The following is a 23,461-nucleotide window of genomic DNA, read 5'->3' as shown; positions in this document are numbered from 1 at the left end:
TTCCCTCCCCAACCCAGGTCCCTGTCCAGTCCAGCCTCCTGGCACTGCCCAAGGCCCAGACAGGGGGACTGCATTGGTGGACAGAGCCATGGTGGTAACACTAAAATTTTTATTTAGTGCATTAAACTGGGACAGGGGGATACCTTTTAGAACAATAGAGAGGAGTGTTGTGGCTACTCAACCCCAGGTGGGAGAAATAGGGCATTCCGCCCTGCCCCTGGGGCATCCAGGCCCAGCTGGCTGGGGACTGCAGGGCCCTCTGAGGTCCCAGGTGTAACATCTGGGAGTACAGACTGCCCAGGTGAGGTCAGGGCAGAGCCATGAGCAGGACCACTCTGGGCTGGCCTAGGTCTCCTCCTCCCTGGCAGGCAGGGCTACCAGGCTGGCGGCCCCAGGAGGTTAAGGCATCTGTTCATGTGCTGGATACAGGAACGGGGGAGTGCAGTGATCTGCAGGGGCAACCTGAGACCCTCCACCCAGCCCAGCCCACAGAGGCTGGGGCTCCCTGGGGAAGAAGCGCCATATAAAGTGCTTGATCAGGCGGGGAGGTGGGGACACGACACCTGGGTAGGCTGTGTTGGTCCCAGCAGTTCCAGGGCCGCCACCTGGGGTGCTGGAGCCTCTGCAACAGGTGGGGACTTCCTGAGGTGGGAGGGTACAGGGTCACGGGCCCTGGTGGGCTTGGGGTCAGTCGAGGTGTGGCTGGTGGAGAGGGGACCCCAGCCCACATCCAAGGGTCCGTGGCAGCCTGGCCTCCTGGGCCCCAGAGTCGCCTACTTGGTGACCCGCTTGGGGCCCTGAGAGGCTGGGAAAAAGGCTGGAGGCAGCCGAATGCAGGCGGCACACAGCCCCACGCGGGGGCGCCCCAGTGGCTGGACTCCAAGGGGCCCGCAGCGGTGGGCGGTCCTCTGGGAGGCCAAGGTGGCACAGGTGCAGGCTGGGGGGCACCCTGGGCTGGCCACGCCGCCCCCATCCACGGCTGCAGGTGCCGATCCGCCCCCTGCGGGCCGCAGCGTCCCATGAGAGAGAAGCAGAAAGGTGGAGGTCAGCAAGGGGCCCTGCTGCCAGTGCAGGGTCCCTGGCCCTGCTGGCCTCCCACACAGTCCAGCCCCTGCCCCAGCCCCCAGTCTCTGAACCTAGACATTTGGTGGGGGTGGGGGCAGGGGATGAGTTTCAGAAAGTGCAGCTGCAGGATGGGGCAGTGGCCCCCACAGGGCCTGGGGCCAGTGGGTACCCCCCTCCGCTGCCGGGACCCCATGGGCCCCAGCATTTCTCCAAATGCCCTGTTACTGCCAGGAATGACGCAGACCCAGGGAGCCTCACACTTGTCACTCAAAGACCCAGCGGCCAGTCCCCACCTTCCCAGCCTCCAACTTGGCTTAAGTCAGCGGAAACGCCCATGCAGGAGGCCCGCGCCCAGGCTGCCGGCCACCACCTCTCCCGGGGCCTGACCCCTTCTGCCCCCACCCAGAGCCCCTGGCTTTGCTCAAGGAAAGGATCAAACTGACTCTTTTTCTTTTTTTAATAAAATTATAGATATATAGATGTAGATATAAAAACATAAAACAGACACAACGCAAGCAGACGCGGCCGTGTGCTTACTCTCGGGTCCCTGGAGCCAGACAAAACTCCGACCCCACCCCCATGTGCTTCCCACTTGGGCCCCCGGGCTCCAGAGGGGCCTGCACTGTGCACGCCTCATGTGGGGGTCTCCAGTTGGCAGAGAGGGCCCCGTGGCGGCGTCCAGCCCCCTGCACCTGCTCCCCTGCCCCGTCGCCTCCCACAAGAGCATAAAGCAGAGGTTAAGGCTTCAATTAAAGCGAGTTTCCGGGCAGTGGGGCCCACGGGGGCCCAAGCGTTAACACATGGGACGTGGCATGGCAGCTCAGCGCACAGACATGGGACGCACCCACCAGCTGGGCGAGACGAGACACATGGAGCTGGGACCCCACCCACAGCTGGCTGTCCGTCCGTCTGTCCGTTTGTCCACCTGTCCATCAGAACCCAGAGCAGTCCCGGAGCGGGGTGCCTGCGAGCCGGGCCTGGACTCCCTGCAGAAGAGCTGGGCTTGCCCAGCTACAAGCTTCCGGCGAGGCCCTGAAAGGCAATGGGTTAGGGCAGGTGGGTGCGGGCCCTTTGTCTGGGAGGCCCAGCTCTGGACCATAGTGACCCATCTGTAAAGGGAAGTGGGTGGGACTGGCCTGGTGACAACAGGGGGCACAGGTACAGTCCACGACCCTCGTAGCCCCAGCTCCTGGGAGCAGGGCCACCAGCACACAGATCCTGCAGCCTCGTGGCCCTTGGCCCAGCCGTGCCCTGGTGAGCAGATGAGTGATGGACGGGCTGAGGATGAGCACAGGCCCGTGGAGGCGTGGTTCTCCTCCCGCCGATGCGTCCACACCAAGCCTGGGCCTCCTCTCCCAGGGCAGAGAAGTTGGGAGGGGGCAGCCGCTGGGGGGTCCTGGCTCCCATGGCACCTCGGCGACAGGTGGCAGTCATTCCTTCACACCGAGATCTCGTATGTGGTCCCACCCACGCCGGACACCTTCTTAACGAGCGTGTGCCGGGTGGGGCTGGCGGAGGGCCCTGGGGGGCCAGCAGCAGGCCCCAAGCGGGCCAGGCCTGGGGACTGCCCATTAAGCTTACTTGGGGGGGTCTTCAGCTGAGGGTGGTCCCTGCATCAAAATAAGCACATACACGCATGCACACAGTGAACACGGGAACACTCACGACGAAGGCCAGCGGAGGCAACAGGACAGAGGACACGGACAGACAGAGCCCTGGGCAGCCCTTGCCCCTGAGCTTGGAAGCGCCCACACAGAAATGGGAGGGGGTGCCAAGCCTGCAGGGGAGGGCTGTTCTGTCACAGGACAGACAGATGTCAAATGGTGTCATCCCCTCCCAGGCCCCTTGGCACAGACCATGGGACAGAGGGAGGCCAGGTGGATGCTGGTCAGGCGAGTCCCTGGTCCCTGCTCTGACTGGTGCCCCGAGCTGGGGCACCCAATGGTGACTAGGTGGCCTCTCCTGCTCCCTCCAGGAAAATGAGGGGCTGTCCTTAACATTGTTGACCTCACTACCCAAATGTTCCCCAGGGGCAGGAGCCCCTCCCTCCTTTGGTTGCCTCATAGCTGCCACCAACAGGGACCTCCTTGCCAAATGAGCTTGCACCCATGGCAGTGAGTAATGCCCTAGTGAGCCAATGTTCCCAGCATGGGGCCCAGCACACAGTAGGTGCTCAGCTCTTGACTTGGGCCTGACCCACCCGTTGGAGGCCTGGGACCCGCCTGCCCCCTCCGAGCCTCATCTCCCCATCTCTGAGCAGGACACCCTGGCTTCCTGGGGCTGCGTGCCCCACCAAGGGCCAGGACCACAGGGTGGCATATTTTGCTGTGGGGTGATGGCCCTCACAACTTCTGGAGAGGGACAGAGGCACTATCTCCAGAGGAAGAAACCCAGGGGCCCCAGGCACTGGGTCTGTGCCAGCTGAGGGAGAATCAAGATGCAAATTCTCCTGCTCCCAATCCTGGACATGCCAGGGAATCCTTGCAGCCAGGCTACCCTCACACAGGTTCCCAGGAGCCTCCGAGGCTGGTGAGGCCCACCCTGCTAGGCAGCCTCAGGCCTCCTGGGCAACCCACATGTGCTCGGCCAAGAGGCCCAGCAGGTGGCCAGGCAGCCGATTGCACCCCAAGCACCCACCTCTGCACAGCTAGCGAGGGCGGTGGTTCCGGGAGGTCCGTGTGGATGAAGGCGACGGCTTTGGGGCCCGCATAGGAGGGCGAACGGGGTGTGCCAGGCGGGGACGGAGGGACCTGGCGGGCGGGCGACCTGTGTGAGCCACTGGCAGGCCTGGCCCCCGGGGCACTGCTGTTGGCCAGGTCTGCCTGCAAGGAGGACGAGGAGGTCCGCGGAGCGCGGCTCACGGTGCTGGACAGTGAGGACAGCGACGCCTGCAAGGCAGGGTTGCGGGCACCCCCGAAGCCAGGCCCGGCCACCAGATCGTCTCTGGAGCCAAAGCGCACCACAGGGCCTCGGGGGCCCTCGGACAGCACACTGGCCTGCTGTAGGCTGTAGGAGCTGGGTGCATCGTAGACGCCCGAATCTCCAAAGAGGGAGTCGGCCTGAGAGCGCAGCAGCCGCTCACGTTCCTCCCTGTCCTTGCGCTCCTGGATGGAGGCCATGATGGTCCTGGACAGGTTGTCATAGCGCACCGGTGAGGGCTCCCGTGGCCGCGGGCCCAGCACAGGGCTGAAGCTGCGGGGCGGGGGCCGCGGTGGGTCACCTACTGCCCCCGTGTGCAGGTAGGGTGAGCGGTAACCCGGCACACCAGCTGAGGAGTGGGCCGGGCAGGCGTGGCCCCCGGGCGAGCCAGGGTTCAGCAGGCTGTCATAGGACAGGCTGCCGTTGCGGTTGGGCAGCGCGTGGGGGGCAAAGAGGCCACGGTGGGGCGTTGGGGGGCCACCCTCAGAGCGCAGGGGCTGCAGGGCCACATGGTCCCCGCCCCGCCGGCTGGCGGCCTTGAGGCTCAGGGAGCGTAAGGCGCCTGAAAATGTGTCAGCGGCACTGAGGGGTGGGGATGGCGGGTAGGCTGCATGCAGGCCACCAGGTGGGTAGTCAGGGAGGTCCAGGCTGGGCTCCGATGCGAAGTCCAAGCTGTGGATACTGTCATCCCCCAGCGTCAGGGAGTCAGTTCCCGTGACCTGCAGGGAGCGATGGAGCGTGTCTACCTCTGCCCACCTACCGTGCCCTCCTCGGTCACCAGGTGCCATGTGCCCACTTGAAAGTTGCCATCCTGGTGGCATCAAAAGGAGATGGCAGGTACAACCAATGAGCTATTCCCAGAAGCCTGCTACCCCTGTCCACCACAAAAGAAAGCAGGACAGAGTGGAACAGAACAGGCCTATACCTCCCAGAGACAGGGTGGGGGACGTGGGGCAGCCTCTGGAGATTGGATACCCCCAGCGACCCAGGGCCCTCTCCCAGGCACACCATGGCTGAGGGTGGGGCAGTGCAAGGCCAGAGCAGACCACTGCAGACACCAGGGCGGTGCCCTCAGAGCCCCCCAGGCCAGGGGGCAGCCACAGCAACAGGGAGGAGAAGTCTCCTGGATTCTCCATGATTCGACACACAGGGGCTTGCCCTGGAACAAGAGCCTGAGGAACCTCAGAACCCAGAAGGTGCTTGGGTGGGGACATGTGTGGCCTCAGGGCACTTGGCCAATTGGTCAGACTCTCTGTGGGATCCAGGACAATCCCAGGAAGGAGGAACCCCATCTAAAGCCCACCACTCCCAAGAAGGGCCACCAGACACTAGTTAGGGAGGCCAGATTCACTACCCAGACCAGCAGGCCCTAGGCAAGGTCAGGTAAAACACTGGTCCTGGAAGGGGTTCCCTGAAGAGAGGGCTGGTCTAGGTGTGCTGACCCAGCCACCGGTGGAGAGAGGTAGGCAACCTGGGAACTTTAGGGCACAAGGTCTGTCCACTACTCCATGTGAATGCAGAAAATAAGTGTGCTTCCTCAACTAATCCCAGATTTCTCTGAAGCCTTCCCCAGAGCCAGAGGAGTGACTAACGGTGGAATTCCACGTGGGGTAGCATACAGTGCTTCTGGGGACCATGCCTAGGCCAGCTGGCTAAAGTGGGAGTGGGGGTGGGGGTGGAGGTGGGGGTGTGACTGCCTGCACCAGCCCCTCCCAGGACACTCTACTCTACTCCCCTCCACCAGCCTCAGCCTCACACCCTCTGTGACCAGGCAGGGTCTTCCAGCGTGAGGACTCAGGGGAATCAGGGCTCACATGGATCTACCTGGGGAGCCTCAGGGAGACCTCCTGAAGGCAGGTCCTCCTAGGGTGGAGCCTTGGGACCTCTGGGCAGGGCTAGGCCTCCTCACCTGCTCACCAGGCCCACAGAAGGGTGCCTTGGGACCCGTGGGAAAGTTGGGCCGGAACTTGTACATGGCAGGTGTTGGGGGGCTGGTCCTATGCGCTGACAGGGCACTCTCTGGAGGAGATAAACCGTGGTCAGGCTGGGATCCGTCCAAGCCCCTCCCTCCGTTTGGCGATTTCACCTCACCAGCACTGCCGGGGCGTGGGGTCTGCAGGTCACTGCCAAAAGTGCTGGCCTCTGCTTTGGGGGGCAACGGCGGACCTAGGTCCAGCGGCTTCTCATCCAGCCGGTCCAGGCTGCCCTTGGACTGGGAAGGGGAGTGGTCAGTGTCGGGCAGGGTATAGGCCAGGAGCAAGGCTTAACTGGGAATGCCTTCCTGGGCCTAGGATCTAGACCCTTCCCTAAAATCCACCGGCTCTCCCCTCTGCTCTAGGCCCCTCCAACCTGGCTGCTTCCTGCCCCCAGGAGTCTGACCTTCACCCCATCCCTTACCTCACCCTTGGGCCCCCACCTTGCTGCGGCCCAGGCCAGCCTTCAGACCATTGTCGCTAAGCTTGACCTTGAGCGGTGCTCGCTCCAGGAGCTCTGGCCGAAGGAAGGGTGGCTTCAGGCGAACGGCGAGTGGCAGCCGGGGTGGCTCGACCACATACCTGCAGCAGGGGCAAAGGGGTCAGTGGCCAGGATGACCTGGCCTGAATACGTGCCAAGGGCAGGGCCCCAGCTGCCAAGAGTAGAAGTGGATCAGACTGAGGGTCCACAGCTGCCCCCCCCAACCCAGCAGAGGCCCCCTGGACACCCGTCCGGGCCTCACCGGGGCGCCAGGGGGCTGCACAGCACATGTTCCACGTTCCCATAGCAGCCGCGGGTGAAGGGGTTCACGCCCCCACGGAACTTCCCCGTCACCTGTGGACATGGGACCCCTCAGCCAGCCTGGCCACCCAGGGGCCAGCCAAGGAGGGCAGGGGGACAGGCAGGGACGTCAGGGTTCCTCAGAAGCGAGGGGGCAGGGTCAGCTGAGGAGTGCACCCCCCCACCAGGTCACCAGGGCCTGCCCCTGCACGCAGCTGTGGAATTTCTGGCCTCTGGTTCACTGGTGGCTGCAGTGCCCACAGGTAGGAGTGAGCAGGGAACAGGGCAGGTAACACCCCACATCCCAAACTCCACCCAAGATCTCCAGGCCCAGAGTTTCCCCCACCTCGACTGCACAGACCATGTGGCCAATGCTCCCGTGGCCCTGCCCTGACCCACCCCCTCCAGTCCCTGTGTGGCCCAGGCTCCTCTTTCAGCCTGTGGGGACCATCCCATGTCCATCCCCCCACCCCCAGCACGGCCCCCCAGGGTCTGCACCTGCTCATTGGTGGTGCGGCCCCGAGTGACCAGCACCACGTGGAAGCCCGTGAGGCCGATGACAGGGATGAAGAAGAGGCCAGCCACACACATGACAGCCATGCTGGCCCGTTAAGGCCAATGGCCGTGGGCGAGGACCCAGAGCAGGTGCCTGTGGACAAACCACCCACCCCTCCCCTCCTCCCACTCAGGGAAGATGACCCAGCCCCTGGGCTGCCCACCCACTCTCGGAGCCTCTACTTCCCCTGTGAATCACATTCCCAGCCTACGCTATGCTGCCTTGTGGTCAGGCCAAGGATACGTGATGGTGGTGTGTGCGGCACCCAGTCCCTCTGCGTGGTTCAGCACGTAGACCAGGCCAAAGGCGACGACACCCACCATGTGTGCGCTGAGAGACAGCAGGAACAGGAAGAAGTAGCGGTAGTTGCGGCGCCCAATGCAGTTGTTGACCCAGGGGCAGTGGTGATCGAAGTCCTGGCCAGAAACAGTGCGTCAGGGCACCAGGGGGTGGGAGGGTGGGGGCGAGTGTAGGGGGGTGGGGTGGGCGGTCACCTCCACACAGTTGTCACAGACGCTGCAGTGGGAACAGCGCGGTGGGCGGTAGAAGTGGCAGGTGGCGCACCATTTCATGCGGACCTGGATGCCCCGCACGTCCACATTCTTGTACAGAGGGGCCCGGAAATCATCCTCCTTATCCTCGTCCTCGTCCGCTGTGAGCCGGCCAGGGCAGGAAGAAAGTGATCCTCTTGGCAGGAGAGCCCCTCCCCAGCTAGCCCACCCACAAGGACACCCCATCCCCACTCCCAGCCAGGATCTCCCACATCAGCCACTCACACTCTAGCAGAAGTGAGCACATGAGCTGCATCAGCACAAAGCCCTACCTCGGGGGAAGACACCGGGGTCCATGAAGGTGGCCATGCTGAAGTTGGCCAGGACAAAGAGGAAGAGGATGCCATTGTAGACGGGAACAGCTGGGGACACAGCTCGTGTCAACCATGGGCACCTGTGTTGGACAGCACGACAGAGCTAGGTCTGGGGGTATGGCAGGTATGTAGGCAGAAGAATAAGGCATGGCCACATGAGTCCAGGCTGGGCCTTCAAGGTCTCAACACTAGGGCTCAGTGTGGCCATCAGGGAGAAGCTGTTGCCCTAGGCTGGCTGGGAGAGCTCTACCCCTCAGTCACTGCTTATTTGCTCATGGGGCTGTGCATAGGCTTCCTCTGTGCCACCCCTGGTTCCGGCCACCCCAAGTGCTGTTAGGAACTCAGCCCCCAGCTGAGGACACTGAGGCTCAGCGAGGCCCGTGGGCTGGGTCACACCATTAAGTGGGGGTGACCAGGGCCAAGCTACATTCTCCTGCCCCAGCTGGGCAGCTTTCCTGGGTCCCCTGCCTTGAGGGGAACACAGACAATGGATAGGAGCCCAGGACAGGAAAGAAGCCTGTTCTGCCCATGTGCTCTGACAGACAGAGGCCAGTGATGGACTGGGCAGCTCAGGTCAGCCCCAGGCCTCACCCAGACCTGTCCCCAGCTTGGCAGGACCCCTTCACCAGGGATATTCTAGGATGTGGTGTAGGGAGCCCCAGTCCTCAGTCTGTAAATGCCTGGGGGTCATGCCTGCTTTTTCCTGGGGTGCAGACTCAGGGTCTGAGCCCAGGGTGTGTCTCCACCCAGGCAGCCTCTTGTTTTGATTGTTACCTTACTCTCCACATGGCTGTACAGGATACCTGGGGACTCTAAAAGTGTGGGGACCTCCCTACCCCTACATTGCCCCTCAGCACTTGGCTCCAAGGTTGCCCCTTCTTCCAGGAAGCCTTCCCAGACTGCTGGCTCCCTGCGAAGATCTGCTCCCTCCCTGGTGGACACTCTGCAACAGAGGGCATCTCCCCACAGGGTCTGACCAGAGTCCCCTCTGTGGAGACCCATCAGTCCTTGGGCACGTGGCCTGTGCCCCCAGCCCCAACCCTGCAAGGGTCCCTGAGTCTGCCCACTAGGGTACCAGGTGGCCTTTGGCTCCCTGTTTTTCCCATGGCTGTGGTGACTGGCAGGGAGCGCCCAGTGGGGTTGCTTCGCTCCACACAATCAGGCCCTCTGTGGATTTGAGGGGCTGGTGGGGATCCCCTACACCAGCCTTGACCATGAGGATAAGGCTTCATGGCACCAGCAGAGTGAGTGGTGCCCAGGGCCCTGCAGGCCACCCAGCATACACCGGCCACACCGGCACACCCACGCCAGCCTTGGCCGGGAGCCAGCCCCGCCGCCCCAGCAACCACCTCCATGGCAGCAGAACTTCTCTATTTTTAGTGGAAAGCAAGTGGCTATTTTAAGACTCTGCTTCCCACGGCAGCTCGCTTGCAGGCTGGGAGCCGTGAGTTACCCCTTCCTCTTCCCAGGACTTACTGTGTAGCTAGAAGCACAGCCTGAGGACATGGGTTCCCTCTGCAGGGAAGGCCTTCCTCCACCACTCCCGCCAGGAGACCTAGGCAGACATCTTCCACACTCCCATCCCTGAGTGCTGGAGCCTGGCATTCAGATGGTGCTCAGTGTGTGTTTGTGGCCTCTGATCCAATGCCATTTGGCAGGATGACAGTGGGCCCCTGAGGTGTTGTCTGCCCAATAGGGTAGGAGGGGGCCCAGACCCAGATGTCGGTGGAGAAAGGTGAGAGCACCAAAGTCCACACCCCTGGCAGTACAAGCCGGCTCCCCATGTACCTTCTGGAGAGGGAAGGCTGCATTGTCTGTGCAGAAGGACAACAGGGCTCTTGGGCACCTGTGCTGGCACACGTGATGGAGCCAGCCTTCTCTGAGAGAGGAAGGGGCCAGGGGACTGGGGGGCACTGGGGCCAGCCGTCCTTGGATGGACATGCTGACACAAGGTGCGGTAGGACACACTGAGACTGTGACATGGTCCCATCATCACAGCAGGCCTGCGCACTGGACCATGAATGCTACCTTCCCAGCTTCCCATGTGGGGATCGAGGGCTCATATGTCACCCCCGTTTACAAACAAGGAGCTCATATCCTAGGGTTTGTCACTCAAGGCAGGAACTGAACTCCTACTCCCACTGGCCCTGGCAACACGTACTGCTTTTTCCTCCCTGAGCCTCAGTGACCCCCTGCAGGCCGCGTGAGCTGGAGGCCCTGAGTGACATGCTTAGGCCTCGGGGGAACAGCAAAGTTGGCAAAGAGGGGTTGGATGGCCTCTATCCAGGGTGGGTACCACCCACCCTCCGCATGCCTGGGCAGAGCATACCAGGGGAGGGCAGGGTGGGGCTTTAGCGGGTGCTTAGCCAGCCGGTGGGGGGAAGGGTTCTCAGACCCAGGATCAGGCACTTTCATGCATCCTGTCACCCCCGCTTCACCCAGGTGGCCTTTGTCCCCAGGATGTTGCTATAAGGGGGGCCCAGGCCTGGGTCATGCCTAACAGTGACTAGATCACTAGCCAGTGGCACTGGGGCCCAGAGACAGCTGGGTAGCAGAGACGATGAAAGAACACACACAGGCACGTGCAGACACACACACATATTCTTATGAACGTACCAGGCCATGTATGCACACATGTGTAGGACACATGTAGACACACCCAATGCTCCAGGCACACATGTGCACACTGCTCAGGCATTCATACATGCACGCACACATGATCACACACGAGGCACATGTATGCCAATGTGTATCAACATGTAAGTCATGTAAACATTGCGTATACAGATATGCACACTTGTGCACACAATGGCACATCTGGACCCTCCTTCCTACACACAGATGTAGATGTCCCTTCTTCCACTAACCCCACACCCTGACCCTCTCTGGACCTCTCCCTGTGTCTTGTGGACAAGGCAAGCACTGTGGGCAGGCAGCACCACCCAGCACACCTGAGTCGTGCCTGGCTCCAGATGCACCTTTTTGCCCTTGGGGTTGGAGGGACACCCCACTCTCCCCTAGGGCTGGTGTGCTCCAGGCTTGCTGTGCCAGGCAGGGGTCAGACTCTCCCTGCTGGCTGCAGCCACCTGCAAGCCCAGGGCAGGGCTGAGGGTAGCCGGGCTCTGAGGCTCCAGCCCTCCCCAGGCCAGCCCCCATCTCCTGAGCCTCTGCCATGGGCCCACCTGGGCCAGAGGGAAACACCGCCCAGCAGGATGGAGGTTCTGCAGGGCAGCATGCCACCATAGCTAAATGCGGAATGGAAAATTTTAACTCAAGACGTCTTCATTTAAATCAGGCTCTTCATTAACTCTGGCTAATGACACTCATGCACTGGGCACCCAGGACCAGAGGGTCTGTGGCCATTCTGCCCTGGTCCAGCTAGGCAGGTCCTCCGACCACGTGCGCCAACCATCCCATCCCTGTATACACCTGAGCAGATGGGGAAGCTGAAGCTCAGGGGCAGGGGTGCCCCTGCCACACACAGCACTTCCAGGCAGGGAGATCACACCAAGTTTCCCCCTCCCCACGCGGTCCCTGCCAGCGGCTCCAGCCACCTGGGCAACCCACAGTCTGGCTTGGTCTGGGCTGGACTTCTCACTCTCCTAGGCTGGGCCTTGTGGCCTGACTGGACCTCTGAGCACAGGGAGGGCTTGGGCCCACCCTGGGGACCCACCATGATATCCCAGAAGTCAGCCAAATGGCCCCGGACAGGAATAAGATGGCCCGGCGTGGGCCCCAGGCTTTTGTTCCCTGTCAAGCAGCCCTGGCCCTCTGATGTTCACAGCGTCCCTGTCATTCGGCAAGGTATCCCCAGGAGGGGGGAGGAGCAGAGGCAGAGGCCTGGCCTGGGGCTGAGCCACAGTGTGAAGGCCTTCTGGGGCCCAGGGGGGCAGGACTGTACCAAGAACTCAGGAAGGCTTCCTGAAAGAGGGCCTCTGGGAACCTGCCCTGTGGTGTGCTGCCCTCCCCAGAGGGGGGACACCCCAGCCCGGGCATCCTCCTCACACCCCAGCCTCTCCTGGTGACATTTTTTAATGTCTTACAGGTCCTAGCCTCTCAGCTAGGGAAGGTGTCCTTGGTCCCCTAGGCCTGGTCTCCCACCCTGGATATCTCCAGGAGCTGCTGCCCCTGTGGTCTTGCCTCGAAGGGGGGAGCTTGTGTTTACTGAGTGTAGAGAGGGGGCCAGGGGCCACTTGGCATCCAGTGAAGTCCAAGGGCAGAGAAGAGGGAATATGAGAGAATGCACCAAGACCAGGTAGGGCGGGTCCTGGAGAGCACATCTGAGTCTGTGTTGGGCCTGGGTCCGTAGGTATGGGGGCCAGGGTGACGAGAGGCCTGTCCCAAGGAGGGGACAGCCTGGTCCCTTGCTTGCCCAGAATCAGCTCTCCATGGGCAGCATCAATGGGCCGGGACTACCCAGCAGAGCCCCCTCAGGAATCCCAGTGCCTCGGAGGAGCCCAGCAGAGCCAGTTGCAAGCAGACCAGGATCCTCAGTAGCCATTCAGCCAGGGAATGTGGGCTCAGGTGCCAGAAGCCCTGCCACTCAGTAAGATGGTCACTACACATGGACCCCAAACAGCACCCCTGCACCCCCGCCTTCTGCACCACCTTTCAGGCAGAGTGGGTCACTCGGGGCAGGATGCAGGGAATGTCTCTTCTGCCCCAGGCAACCAGCACCTCTCAGCACCCATTACTGAGCTCAGGACCCCACACCCAGAGGGAGGGTGGGCAGCTTCCAGGCCCACCAGCTGGGGAGGGTCCAGTTCACAGGGAGTGGGGACCCTCTGAAATCACCGAAGTCTCTGGACAAGCACTCTTTGGGGAGCACCTAGGGGGAGAGGTTGTGGGCAGGCTCGCTGGAGTTGGCTGATTTCAATTTCTCTTTAAACTTTTCCCCTGCATTTCACAAGTTCTCGACAGAGAACATGTATTACTTTGAAAACCAGGAGGACAGATGCTGAATTGCACTCGGGGGGTGAGAAACCAGGACTGGCTGTCAGGAAGCAGGACCGAGATTCCCCCAAGACCCCTGCCCTGGCCCCACCCTCTGGAAGCCCCAGCTAGACACGTCCCCATCTTGGCCTGCGCCCACTGCCCACGGCCCCACAGCCAGCAGCATCTGAGTGACAAGAACACGTCTGCTCGCCAAAGCCAGAAATAAGCCCGTCCACACAGGCCTTTTTTAAACATGCTCTTGGCAGCCCGTGATGCCCACTGGCCTCAGCCTTCAGGTAGGGGCTCGCCCACCCCCCAGGAGCCCAGTGCAGCCTTGCCATTCTCATGCCACAGCCCTCGCCCTTGCTAAGGTGAAAGAAAGGGTGTCAGGCTGGCTCCTGCCCGCCCCTGCCCTGGGCTTGCTTGTGCTCAGGGGCTGACCCTCCTTGGAAGAACTGCCCCACTGGCTACGGAGCCACTCCAAGCCTCAGGTCCCCAGGAAAGCTTGAGAGGTTGTCACTGAGCCTGGGACTGTGGAAAGAGATGGTTTCAGGTCTGTGCGGCTGAAGCCTGGGGAGCCCTGGGGTGGGGGTGGGCACGGCCCTGCAGAGGGAACTGTGTGGTCAGCACCTGCTCTGGGCTGCAGGGGTCCAGGACCTGCCTGCCCTCTGCCTCAAGTGTCCCAGAGCCCACCACAGCCAGTGTCCCTGGGTGTGGCTGGGCCTGGGCCCTCCAGCTGAGACCACTGGGCCTTCCTGAGAAGGAGGTCAAGGGAAGGCAGAGGGCATTGCCAGGCCAGCGTTGGTGGTGGCCGAAGGGCAGGCACGTGGCAGCTGGGCCAGACCACACCTACGCGGGAACAACTTGGCTCTGGTATGGGGCTGGACAGCAGGGAAGGTGCCCAACAGCCACCCTTGGCAACTCCCAGGGAGGGCTGGTGCTCTGGGCACCCACGTCCCCTCAGGCAGCCTGTGGGGAGGGCAGGGTGGCATACATCCTGGGCAGCCCCTATACAGACTCCCTGCCCGGGCCTGGTGCCTCACACCCAGGGCCTGCCTGGCACACTCAGGAGGTGCCTGCTGGCCACTAGTGCCCTCACACCCAGGACTCACCTGGCTCTGGCTCCCAGGATGGGCACACTCAGGGCATCGGCATTAGCCCAGGGTGCAGGTTTGCATCACCCAGAGCCCTGGTGCCCCGGCCCCTGCCCTGGTCCCACAGGGCTGTGCCCCCCGCTGAGTGCAGCCCTGCCCCTTCTGGCCCCGGCGACGCGGCCGACTCACGTGAACACGAAGAAGAGGGTGCTGGAGCCGACCAGCAGCGCAGCCGCTGTGGCCACCGGGATGTACTTGGCAGGTTTGAGGCGCGTCCCGGGGCTGCGGGGCATCCTGGGCGCCGCGCCGCCGCATCCCTCCCCAGGGCCAGGCGGGCGGGGCCGGCTGGACGGGCAGGACCCGGGCGGCAGCGGCGGCAGCGGAGGAAATCCCACCCCACGGGCGGCGGCGGAGACGCCGTGCTGATGTAAGCGCGCCCCTTAAGGTGGACCGGCAGCGGCTGTGGACTGGCAGCGGCCATGGGCCGGCAGCAGCCGTGGGCCGGGGAGGGGCCCTCTGGCGACCCTCCTCCCGGCGATAGAGGGGTAGTTGGCCAGGACCTCTCAGGGGTGGGGACTTTTCTTGTGGCCCAAAAGGCCATGCCCCAGAGGCCTTGCCCACCCAGTGGACACACAGCCAATGCCAGGGCCCATCTCCAACCTGCAGTCCTGGCGCTGTGGCATTTACATTCCTTCCTGGGCCATTTGCAGACTCTCCACTAAACCTCTCAGACATTGTCCCTGGGGGGAGCACATTCCCAGGAGCCGGCTGACGGCCCTGATGAGAGCTATTCCTGAATGGGGCCAGGTCCCTCCTTTGGAGCGCATCCCACCCCTGCGCCCAGCATTCACGAAGGTGAGGGGTTGTGACACTGCCACAGAATAGGGCCAGGTTCCTCTTGTCTGGAGCCTCTCCTCGCCCCGGCATTCAAGAGGAAGGATTATTGCAACACTGCAGAGGCACCTTGGTTCTCTCCCCTGCCCACCTCACAGCCCTCAGGCCAAATGGCCTGTCCCTCCTGCAGGTGACGAGTGTGTGGGTGGGACCCTAGGCCTCCCAGGAGGGGCGTGCAGTGCCCCTCCAGAGGTGCTGGGCACCCTGCCCTAGCCTCGGATTGGCCCGTGGGCGGACCCACCTCCTGCAGGAAATCCCACCCGCCAGCACCACCCCTGAAGCTACTTAAGGTGGACCAGCGGCCTCGCAGTGTGGGCGGACCAGCAGCAGGGTGGCCCACTGGCCTCCTAGTGGAGCAGCCACCCAGAGCCTCTGGGAGGAGAGGGGCTGGGGCAAATTACAGGCTGCAGTGAGGACCAGTGAGTCTGTCCCCTCCAACAGGTCCTCAGGGCCCTCTGCTCTGAAACCAAGACCCATCAGCCCCTGCCCTGGTGGGAATCCATGTGGAGCCCTTCCCCTCGAGGGCCCTGAGCAACTGCTTTTCTATAACCAGAACCCCGTGCAGCCCAGTGTCCACCTCCTCTGGCCATGCTGCACAGGCCCTGGGGCTCCTTGGCTGGACATGGGCCTTATGAAGGTCCCAGCCCAGCTGGGCTGGGAGCTATTAAGAACCTGGGCTGGGAACCAGACTGGGGTGGAGTGGGGCACAAAAGCAGCTGCTGGACAGCAGAAACAGTGACGGGCCCCTCCTGCAACTCCCCAGTTGTAGCCTCTACCCTCGGGGTGCCTACTGCAGAAGCCCAGGGCCCACAGGCAAGCAGGGCAGACCCCTTACTCTACCTCTGGTAGCCTTGGACAGACTGCGGCCCAGGTCTGTGTGGGGAGAGCTGGCCATGGGCAGGAATGGTGTACACCTCCTTTGACCAGGTCTTGCCAACTGTCTGAGCAAGGGAGGTCTCAGGTGAGATGGCCACAGCACAAAGTTTGGCCAAGCTGCAGGGAAGGGACTGACCTAGAAAGGAACAGCCATTTCACAAAACAGGGAATTGCTTGGCCAGGGGCTCAGAGGGGACCTCAAAGTGTCCCTGCTCACCCAGTCAGTTTTCAATGCAGCTTGGTCACAACCACTGAGGGAAAGGCTGTCTCACTCAGGGTTTCCCCCCTGGAGACACATCTTGTCACTCAAAAGGGAAACCAGACTGGAGTTCTACAAGTGGGATTCACCTTGTATCCAGAGCCCAAAACAGACATTTGACACCCTTGCTGTGCTGGCAGGATTGGGTGTCTGACCTCCAACCAGCCTTCCATGTCAAGGCATCACATCAACATCACCATTCCAACTCGTCAACATGAGAAGGTGCATAAGCTCCAGCACACCCCCTCTCCAATGCAGGAAGGACCACTGCAGGTCCCAGGAGCAAGGCCTAGGGCCACCAAGAGTTGACAAGGGCCAGTGATGTCTTCAGTTTGCTCTTTTAAAACAAGAGCAGCTTTCTCTGGAGGTGCATCTGCCAGAGGGATCAAGGACAGGCGGTCCAAGCTGGACAGTACACGGAGAATAGACCAGGGTGTGCCACACTGTAAGCCTCTGGAAGGTACCAAGGCCACAACCAGGGGCGTGCTCCCTCCAGGGTCAGGTCCTGCCCTGTGCCTCACAGCCTGAGGGGCCTCCTGGGACACAGGCCACCCCAGAAGTGCCCGTGTGTGTGGAGACTTCTCCCTTGCTTAGAACTGCCTTACAAGATGAGCCCCAATTGGCTCTAACCATCTGTGTTCCTGAAAACGCCCTCCTAAAAGGCACTGCAGGCACCCTCAATTCCAGCCACGCAGAGAGCTAGGCATGAGCAGACAGGTCTTCTCGGAGGGTGGCCATGGGGCTGAGGGCCAACCAAAGGTGGCCCGGCCAAAGACCGGAGACACACATGGCCTCCTGAAGCCACAGCCAAGGGATCTGGTGGGATTCTTTTCCTTCCCCCAAGGCCAAGAAAGAGGCTGCCTGCTCCCAGGCACAGGGCAGAACAGGGCTGTTAAGGCAGCCAGAGGACGGCACCACTCCCCTGGCCATCTGCCCACCTCAGCCCAGTGGCCACGGCAGGGGGAGTGTGACGGCAGAGATGGAGGAACCCACTGTCCCAGGACAGGGCCGGCGCACACACGGTCCTGCCTCCATGCAGGTTTCAAATGTGTTATTTATTCACTATTTTGATGACTATAAATAAGTGTTTCCACTGTGGAAAAGAAAGTTAGCAGAGTACATTCTCATGACTGGGGAAGGGGTTCTCTGAAGTCATCTTCAATAGGGCAATAACTGAGAAAAAAAAACAACCTGAATGTCGGAAGTCAGTTCTTTTATATAAAGTCCCTTGTAAAAACAAAACAGAATAAAAACAAACGGAAGAGGGGCAGGGCAAAATTTAAAAAAAGAAAAGAGGGAAAAGACAGGGAGAAAGGGACGTGGGAGCCGACTCATTGCTCCTCCTCGGCCGGCTGCTTGGCCTCGTCCTGCGGCTCCGTGCCCGCCTTCACCGAGAGTGCTTCTAGCTTCTCGGCCACTTTCTCAGCACTATCGTTTTTGCCAGATCCTGCCAAGGCACAGGGATGCAGTAAGAAGCAGCAGCATTGCTCTGCCCAGCCCCGCTGCAGCTGTGCACGCTCCAGGGACTGGCTGCCCTTCCATGTGCCTCCAGGGTCACAGGTAAACACGTCCTCCCACCTGGACCCCAAGCAAGTAGATTACCACAAGGACCTCTGAGAAGCCCCTACTGCCCTGGGGAACTCCAACAGACACTGTGATTTGGCAGTTAGGCTGAGTGCCGGGAGGCCAGGCCAGAGAGCACATATTTGGGCCCTGACTGGCAGTTCACCCCCAAGAAAGCACACCATGTACCGGGGCAGCTGCCTTGCCCTTGACAGGTCAAAGTGGTCACAGCGCCCCGGGATGTTCCTGTGGCAGACAGAAAAAGCACCCGCCCGGGGCTGCGGCCGGGAGCAGAGCGAGTCTGCAGAGTCCCCCCATAGGCAACCCTACCCTAAAAACTCCCCAGCTCCACTAGCACCCAGCACCTTTCTTTTCTCTCTCTTCAATTTCTTTTCTGCATTCTTCAAACTTCGTTTTGAACTTCTGTGCGTCTGCAAAGATACAAAAGAATGCCCATTAAGATCCCTGAGCAGCGAGTCCCAGGCCACGATGACCTCAGGAGAGCCAGCCACCTCCTTGCCTGACTGCACACCAGTCTGGGCAGAGGTGGGCAGCCTCACTTCACCACGTGCTCTGCTCTCCACCTGGACTGGAAGCAGCCACTGGGCAGGCCACTCCCAAAGCAGAGGCAAGGTCCACTCAGCACCAGATCGTCAGCTCCTGGGGTGCTGAATCCCGGCACCCACCCAACTCCTGCAGGACCGCCTGGGTTGGGTAGGCAACCCAGGCTGGGAGGATGCCCAGCAGGGGGAGAGATCAGCATGGGCAGAGCCCTTGCTGGCACCCAGGCGATGGTGAGAGGACACACCTTCCCTGGGCACAGCCTACAGGCATTTAGCTCCATTCCCTGAGCCCACCAGACAGCAGGGCAGAACCAGACCCCACCGCATGCTTCCCAGCTGCTGTCAAGTCTCCCTGGAAACCAAGGGCACTGGTGGTCAGGCTGGCCTGAGACTTACTCTCGGCGTTAAGGAAGCGAATGGCCAGCAGCTCCTGCTTGGGGCACTCGTCGGCGAAGTCAGCGTGGGTGTTCCAGACCCAGGCACGGTCACTGCCTGCGTTCGGTTTCAGCTCCATCATCGGCGTGACTGGAGGGAGAAGCACCGTGAGGACGGTGTGGCTGCCAAGCCAGCCCACCCTTCCCACCCACTGCAGACAAAACAGGCCTGGCTTGAGGTTCACCAAGCAGGACTTGATTAAGTCCTTTGGGATCTGAGTTTTACAAACCATGACTCTTTGAAAACATCCCGTGTTCACTTAAAGTCTAGGAACAGGGACCCCAGTCCCCACCACAAAGATACCCCAACGAGGGTCTCAAACCCCATCTCAGCCTAACGTTCCGATGCCAGCATGTCTGCTCATGCCTGGCCCCTGCCTGAGCAGCCCCCACCCAGGGCAGGCATGGACCACATGGCCTAGCAGGCCCTGCCGTTGCCGCCCCCGCCCCCTAAGGCTTTGTCCACGCTTGGCTATGCCCACAGAGACCTGGTCCACAGAAGGTGGAGCACAGCAGAAAGACAGAAGCTAGGAGGTAGGCTAACCACCCAGGAGGGCACATGATCAAATCAGGGCAACGACTCTCAGCCTCACATGGTCCAGGAACACCACAAGGAACAAGACCATCAAAAGTGGATAGCAAAAGCCTTGTGACATGCCTGTACCTCATAGAAGACAGAGCTATAGCCAGGAACAAACTTGGCTCCCATCTCCTTGGGTCCCTCTCAGACCCAAGGGGGAAAAGATCTCTAGGAAACCTCCAAGACACGGGACATGCCCAGCCCGATACTACTGAGCCCACCTGTTCACAGGACACCCAGAGGCACCTTTCTCGTCACCACCTGCCCAGAAGGGCTGTGCTGTGCCCCAGGTTCCGGACCCCCTCTGCAGCTCACAGAAACAACCCAGTGACATAGGGCTCTGGGAAAAGCAGTGGCAGTGAAAACCCCTGGGGAAGCACTTCACATCCAGCTGGAAGTTGCAGGCTGGTCCAGGGCAGAAAGGCTGGGCGGGGCCGCTGGGGCAGCTCCTGAGGAAGCCACTCAGGCTGGGACGCAGTGACTGGCATACAAAGGCTGTTGTGCTTCCCACCAGGACCTTCCCTCTGGCTCCTGGGCGTCCACACAAGAGGCCCTGCCCCACCGGACACACGCCCTCAATGCAGACACAGCCCAGGATACGCATCCCCTGAACACTCAGCAGCCCAGCAATCCGAGGCCAACGCAGTGGGGAGCCTGCCATTACCGCTTCGCCGGCCGGGCCTCAGGTGACTCTCCCGGGATCCCCACTCTGGGCCCAGGACTGACGCCCACTAGTCTACATTCACCGGGAGGTCTGTGGAGCGCTGGCCCAGGCACCTACTGTAGTGATTGGCGCAGATCTTGAGTGTCTTGTCCCTTCGCATGAGGAGGCGGATGGTCCCCTTCTCCTTGTGCTTCAGAAGCTTGACGTCCCCAGTGCCTCGCTCCTTCCACTCTGGGAGGTCGTTCTCTGAAGCAAACCGGAAGAGCTTTGCCCGCCTTCAAGGGGATCCGTGGAGCAAAAGGTTAGCCAAGCACAGGAGGGGACAGAGGAGGCCCTGCCAAATGGCCCTCCTTTCCTTGCACTCCAAGAACCACAAGTCAAGACGTCACCAGAGAATCAAGACAACTTAACAAAACTGTGGGTTTTCTTTTTTTTTTTGTCTTTTTGCCATTTCTAGGGCCGCTCCCTCGGCACACGGAAGTTCCCAGGCTAGGGGTCCAATTGGAGCCGCAGCCGCCGGCCTACACCACAGCCACAGCAACGTGGGATCTGAGCTGCGTCTGCGACCTAAACCACAGCTCACTGCAATGCCGGATCCTCAACCCACTGAGCAATGCCAGGGATCGAACCCGCAACCCCGTGGTTCCCAGTCGGATTCATCAACCGCTGAGCCATGACGGGAACCCCCTAGACTGTGGGTTTTTACTTCAAAATAAAAATGGGAAAAAAGACCTGCCCTCTCAGAGAGTGCAGCAGCACTCCCAGAAGAGGCTGCCACTGCGGTGCATGGGCACCCTGGCGTCCCTGGGGCATAGAGCAGCAGGAGAGGTCCCCATAGGATCCCAGCTCTGCTGGCCCCTTCCCTGCAAAAACTGCTCTCTTCCCAAACTCAACTGTCAAGAGAGGCGGCAGCGCTTCCAGGCAGAACAGAGACCCAGAGAACCTGTGCCTCCAGCCCTGAGACCTAAGGGGTGTGTGGCTCTCCTCCTCAGGCCCTTGGGAGGGGTAGGGAGGGGCTGCTTTCTCCAGCCTCCCTGCCTTAGAGAGTGGTAGCAGTGTTGGCCCCGCTGCTTCCCTCCTCCAACTCACAACAAAACAGTCAAACCACAATCTGGCATCCTGGACGGAGTCCGAAGGGGTGGGAAGAATCTGTTCCACCCTGCCCCCAATTTCCGCTAACTTGGGGCTACACCAGTGTCTCCTTTAATCCGTGTCAGTGCTGCTGTCAGTACTGTGACTATCACAGACATCTGGACACAGAGATTCTGCAAACAGTGCTTCAAAGTGGCATGGCAGCTACAGCTACTTGTAGTTGCCACCAAGAAACTTTTCTTTTTTTTTCTGTCTTCTTAGGGCCGCACCCGCGGCATATGGAGGTTCCCAGGCTAGGGATCAAATCAGTGCTGTAGCTGCCGGCCTACAACACTGCCACAGCAACACTAGATCCAAGCCACATCTGCGACCTGTACCACAGCTCACGGCAACGCCGGATCCTTAACCCACTGAGCAAGGCCAGGGATCAAACCTGCATCTTCATGGATGCTAGTTGGGTTAACTACTGAGCCACGACTGGAACTCCGAGTAACTCTAACACTACCCACTTCCACTTGTAGTTCCAAGTTTTGCCTAGTGTGCCAAAGACACTGAATCAGAAAATCATGTGCTTCAGAGTGTCCTTGTGTTGAAAAAAAAAAGAGAGAGCGTAACACTAAAGAGCCAATACTCAAGCGGGGGCAAGGGCTTCAGAAGTCTTAGAGGCACGGGTAGCAAGCACAGGGGTCTGGGAGATGTCCCTTGTGGACAGAGCTATGGTAACAGGACACCAGGGAGCCATGGAATAGGTAAATGCTAACAGCCACCTTGATTTCCACATGGGATTAGCCATCACAAAACCCTTGGTATGGCTAAAGGTCAAGCCAAGATCTGGAAATTTATAAAACCACTAGGTGCCATCTTAAACTAAAGATACCTCCTTCTGAAAAAACATCAGTTCACTTACATTTTAAAAAGCTCCTCCTCATCTTCTTCCAGCGTTTTAATTTCTTGCTCAGGAAGAGAAACTATCGGCTCAAACTGGGGGTCATGGTTAGACTCGTCAGCATTCTCGGTGGAGGTGTCGTGGTCCTCATGGGTGTCCTGTAGAGGAGGGAGTCGTGACCCTGCTGGCCGTGCTAGAGCTCACCAGTGGCCACGGTGGGCAACCCCACTAGTCAACAGCCTCACACCAAAACAAAGGCTTAAAAAGCCTTTCATCCCAAAGCTTTCTGCAGGGACTTGCAGCAAGACTCTGGACTCTGTCACCCTCCCTCAGATGCAACAACCAAAACTGCACAGACTAACTGGGCTTCAGGAATTCCAAGGGTCCTGGAATTGCATCACTGTCAAATGCAGATCAAGGACACAGTGATGAGGAGAAGAGAGCCTCAGTATACTCTTAAAACCAAAATCATCCATCTGAATTTTTACTGAAAAATCTGCCCTCTTACTTCAAAGAAAAAAAAAAGTTGTGATAAGATTGCTAGCGTTTACACAGAATTCACAGTTCTGCCAGCAATTTAATCTCGGTTGGGAAACCAGATTTAAAAACTAAAAAGATTCACACAAAAGAGTTATAGAATTCGGCTCCAGTGCAGAGAACTAACTACGGCACACAAAGGATGGTGTTTTAGGTTGTCTCACGGAACACGTGGCTTGATGATCCATAGACCCGGAGGCTAAGACTCCCAGAGACTTCGCTCCCGGGCTCGGCCCAAAAACGCAGGCCTTTGCCGGCCCCTTAGCCGGACCGCACCGGGCTGCACTGCGTTGTCTCCGCCGCCACAGGCCGCCCGCCGGACCGCGCGCGGGCACGGAGTCCGGTAGCGGTTCGAGGGCCACCACCGGATGAATGGAGCGCTGCGCGGGCCGCGGGAGGGGGCCGTCTCGGTGCGGGGCCCGCGGCAAGTAGCGGCCCGGAAACGAGGAGCGAGCGCGAGGCCGGGCCGCCCCAAGGTCACGAGGCCCCGCACCCGAGCCCGCAAGCCGGTGGGGGTTGGCGGCGGCGCGGGCCGCCCACGTGGCCGCCGGTAGCGGCCCCAGTCCGCCCGGCCCCCGCCCCGGCCTGTCCGGCCCGGCCCACCTTGGCGGCCGCCATGGGCGCGGCGGCGGCGGCGGCAATTCGGCGGGCTCGGTCGTCGCGGGCTCCGCGGCCTCTCGGCGGCTGGTCGCAGCTTCTTCCTCCGCGTCTGGCGCCGGCGCCTCCCGCCCGCCCGCTCTTCCCTCCGCCCCGCGACCTGAACCCCCGACCCCTGACCCCGGCGGCGGGAAACGCGCCGCGATTCAAAACCAGCACAGCTTTATTGGCTCAGGCGGCAGACACTCTCATTGTCCAGCCCGCCCCGCGCTTCCCGCCAAAAGGCCCGCGGCGCATGCCCGGCCAGCCCGGCAGGCGGGGGAACGCG

At 60.9% G+C, this 23,461-nt stretch overlaps 2 protein-coding genes and 1 non-coding gene across 14 annotated transcripts; all 3 read right to left on the bottom strand.

Annotated features, from left to right (window-relative positions):
• Positions 1-89: 89 nt before the first annotated feature.
• On the bottom strand, positions 90-14,604 carry ZDHHC8 (zinc finger DHHC-type palmitoyltransferase 8). Of its 12 annotated transcripts, none has more exons than XR_014826128.1 (12): positions 14,378-14,604; positions 8,118-8,239; positions 7,789-7,946; positions 7,538-7,710; positions 7,237-7,339; positions 6,701-6,792; positions 6,401-6,539; positions 6,076-6,196; positions 5,894-6,003; positions 3,703-4,703; positions 1,910-2,675; positions 90-1,000 (listed from the first exon to the last, which is right to left on the bottom strand). XR_014826128.1 is itself a non-coding variant. In XM_005670948.4 (11 exons), the coding sequence occupies exons 1-11, from the start codon at positions 14,479-14,481 to the stop codon at positions 688-690; spliced, it is 2,436 nt and encodes an 811-aa protein (XP_005671005.1). In that variant the 5' UTR covers positions 14,482-14,604; the 3' UTR covers positions 90-687. The 12 variants fall into 12 exon arrangements, 8 of the variants coding, with proteins under 8 accessions (XP_005671005.1, XP_084850276.1, XP_005671007.1 ...); XR_014826127.1 differs by lacking the exon at positions 90-1,000 and adding an exon at positions 1,511-1,656 and having other exon boundaries at positions 1,866-2,675; XR_014826130.1 differs by lacking the exon at positions 6,701-6,792.
• Positions 14,605-17,253: 2,649 nt separating this feature from the next.
• On the bottom strand, positions 17,254-23,417 carry RANBP1 (RAN binding protein 1). Its single transcript, NM_001185070.1, has 6 exons — positions 23,140-23,417; positions 22,021-22,157; positions 20,139-20,296; positions 18,740-18,868; positions 18,146-18,211; positions 17,254-17,664 (listed from the first exon to the last, which is right to left on the bottom strand). Exons 1-6 carry the CDS (start codon positions 23,152-23,154, stop codon positions 17,549-17,551), a joined length of 621 nt encoding a protein of 206 aa, NP_001171999.1. The 5' UTR covers positions 23,155-23,417; the 3' UTR covers positions 17,254-17,548.
• Positions 17,960-18,085, bottom strand: LOC146396688 (small nucleolar RNA SNORA77). Its single transcript, XR_014828615.1, has one exon. It is a non-coding gene; the product is annotated as a small nucleolar RNA SNORA77 (small nucleolar RNA).
• Positions 23,418-23,461: the final 44 nt, after the last annotated feature.

The sequence above is a fragment of the Sus scrofa genome, chromosome 14 (genome assembly GCF_054392235.1).
Source record: "Sus scrofa isolate SSC_HxYL_T2T_F1_AM1 chromosome 14, Sscrofa_HxYL_maternal_Yorkshire_Landrace_v2.0, whole genome shotgun sequence".
NCBI classification, from domain to species: Eukaryota; Metazoa; Chordata; class Mammalia; order Artiodactyla; family Suidae; genus Sus; species Sus scrofa.
This window is presented reverse-complemented; position numbering and strand designations above follow the sequence as displayed.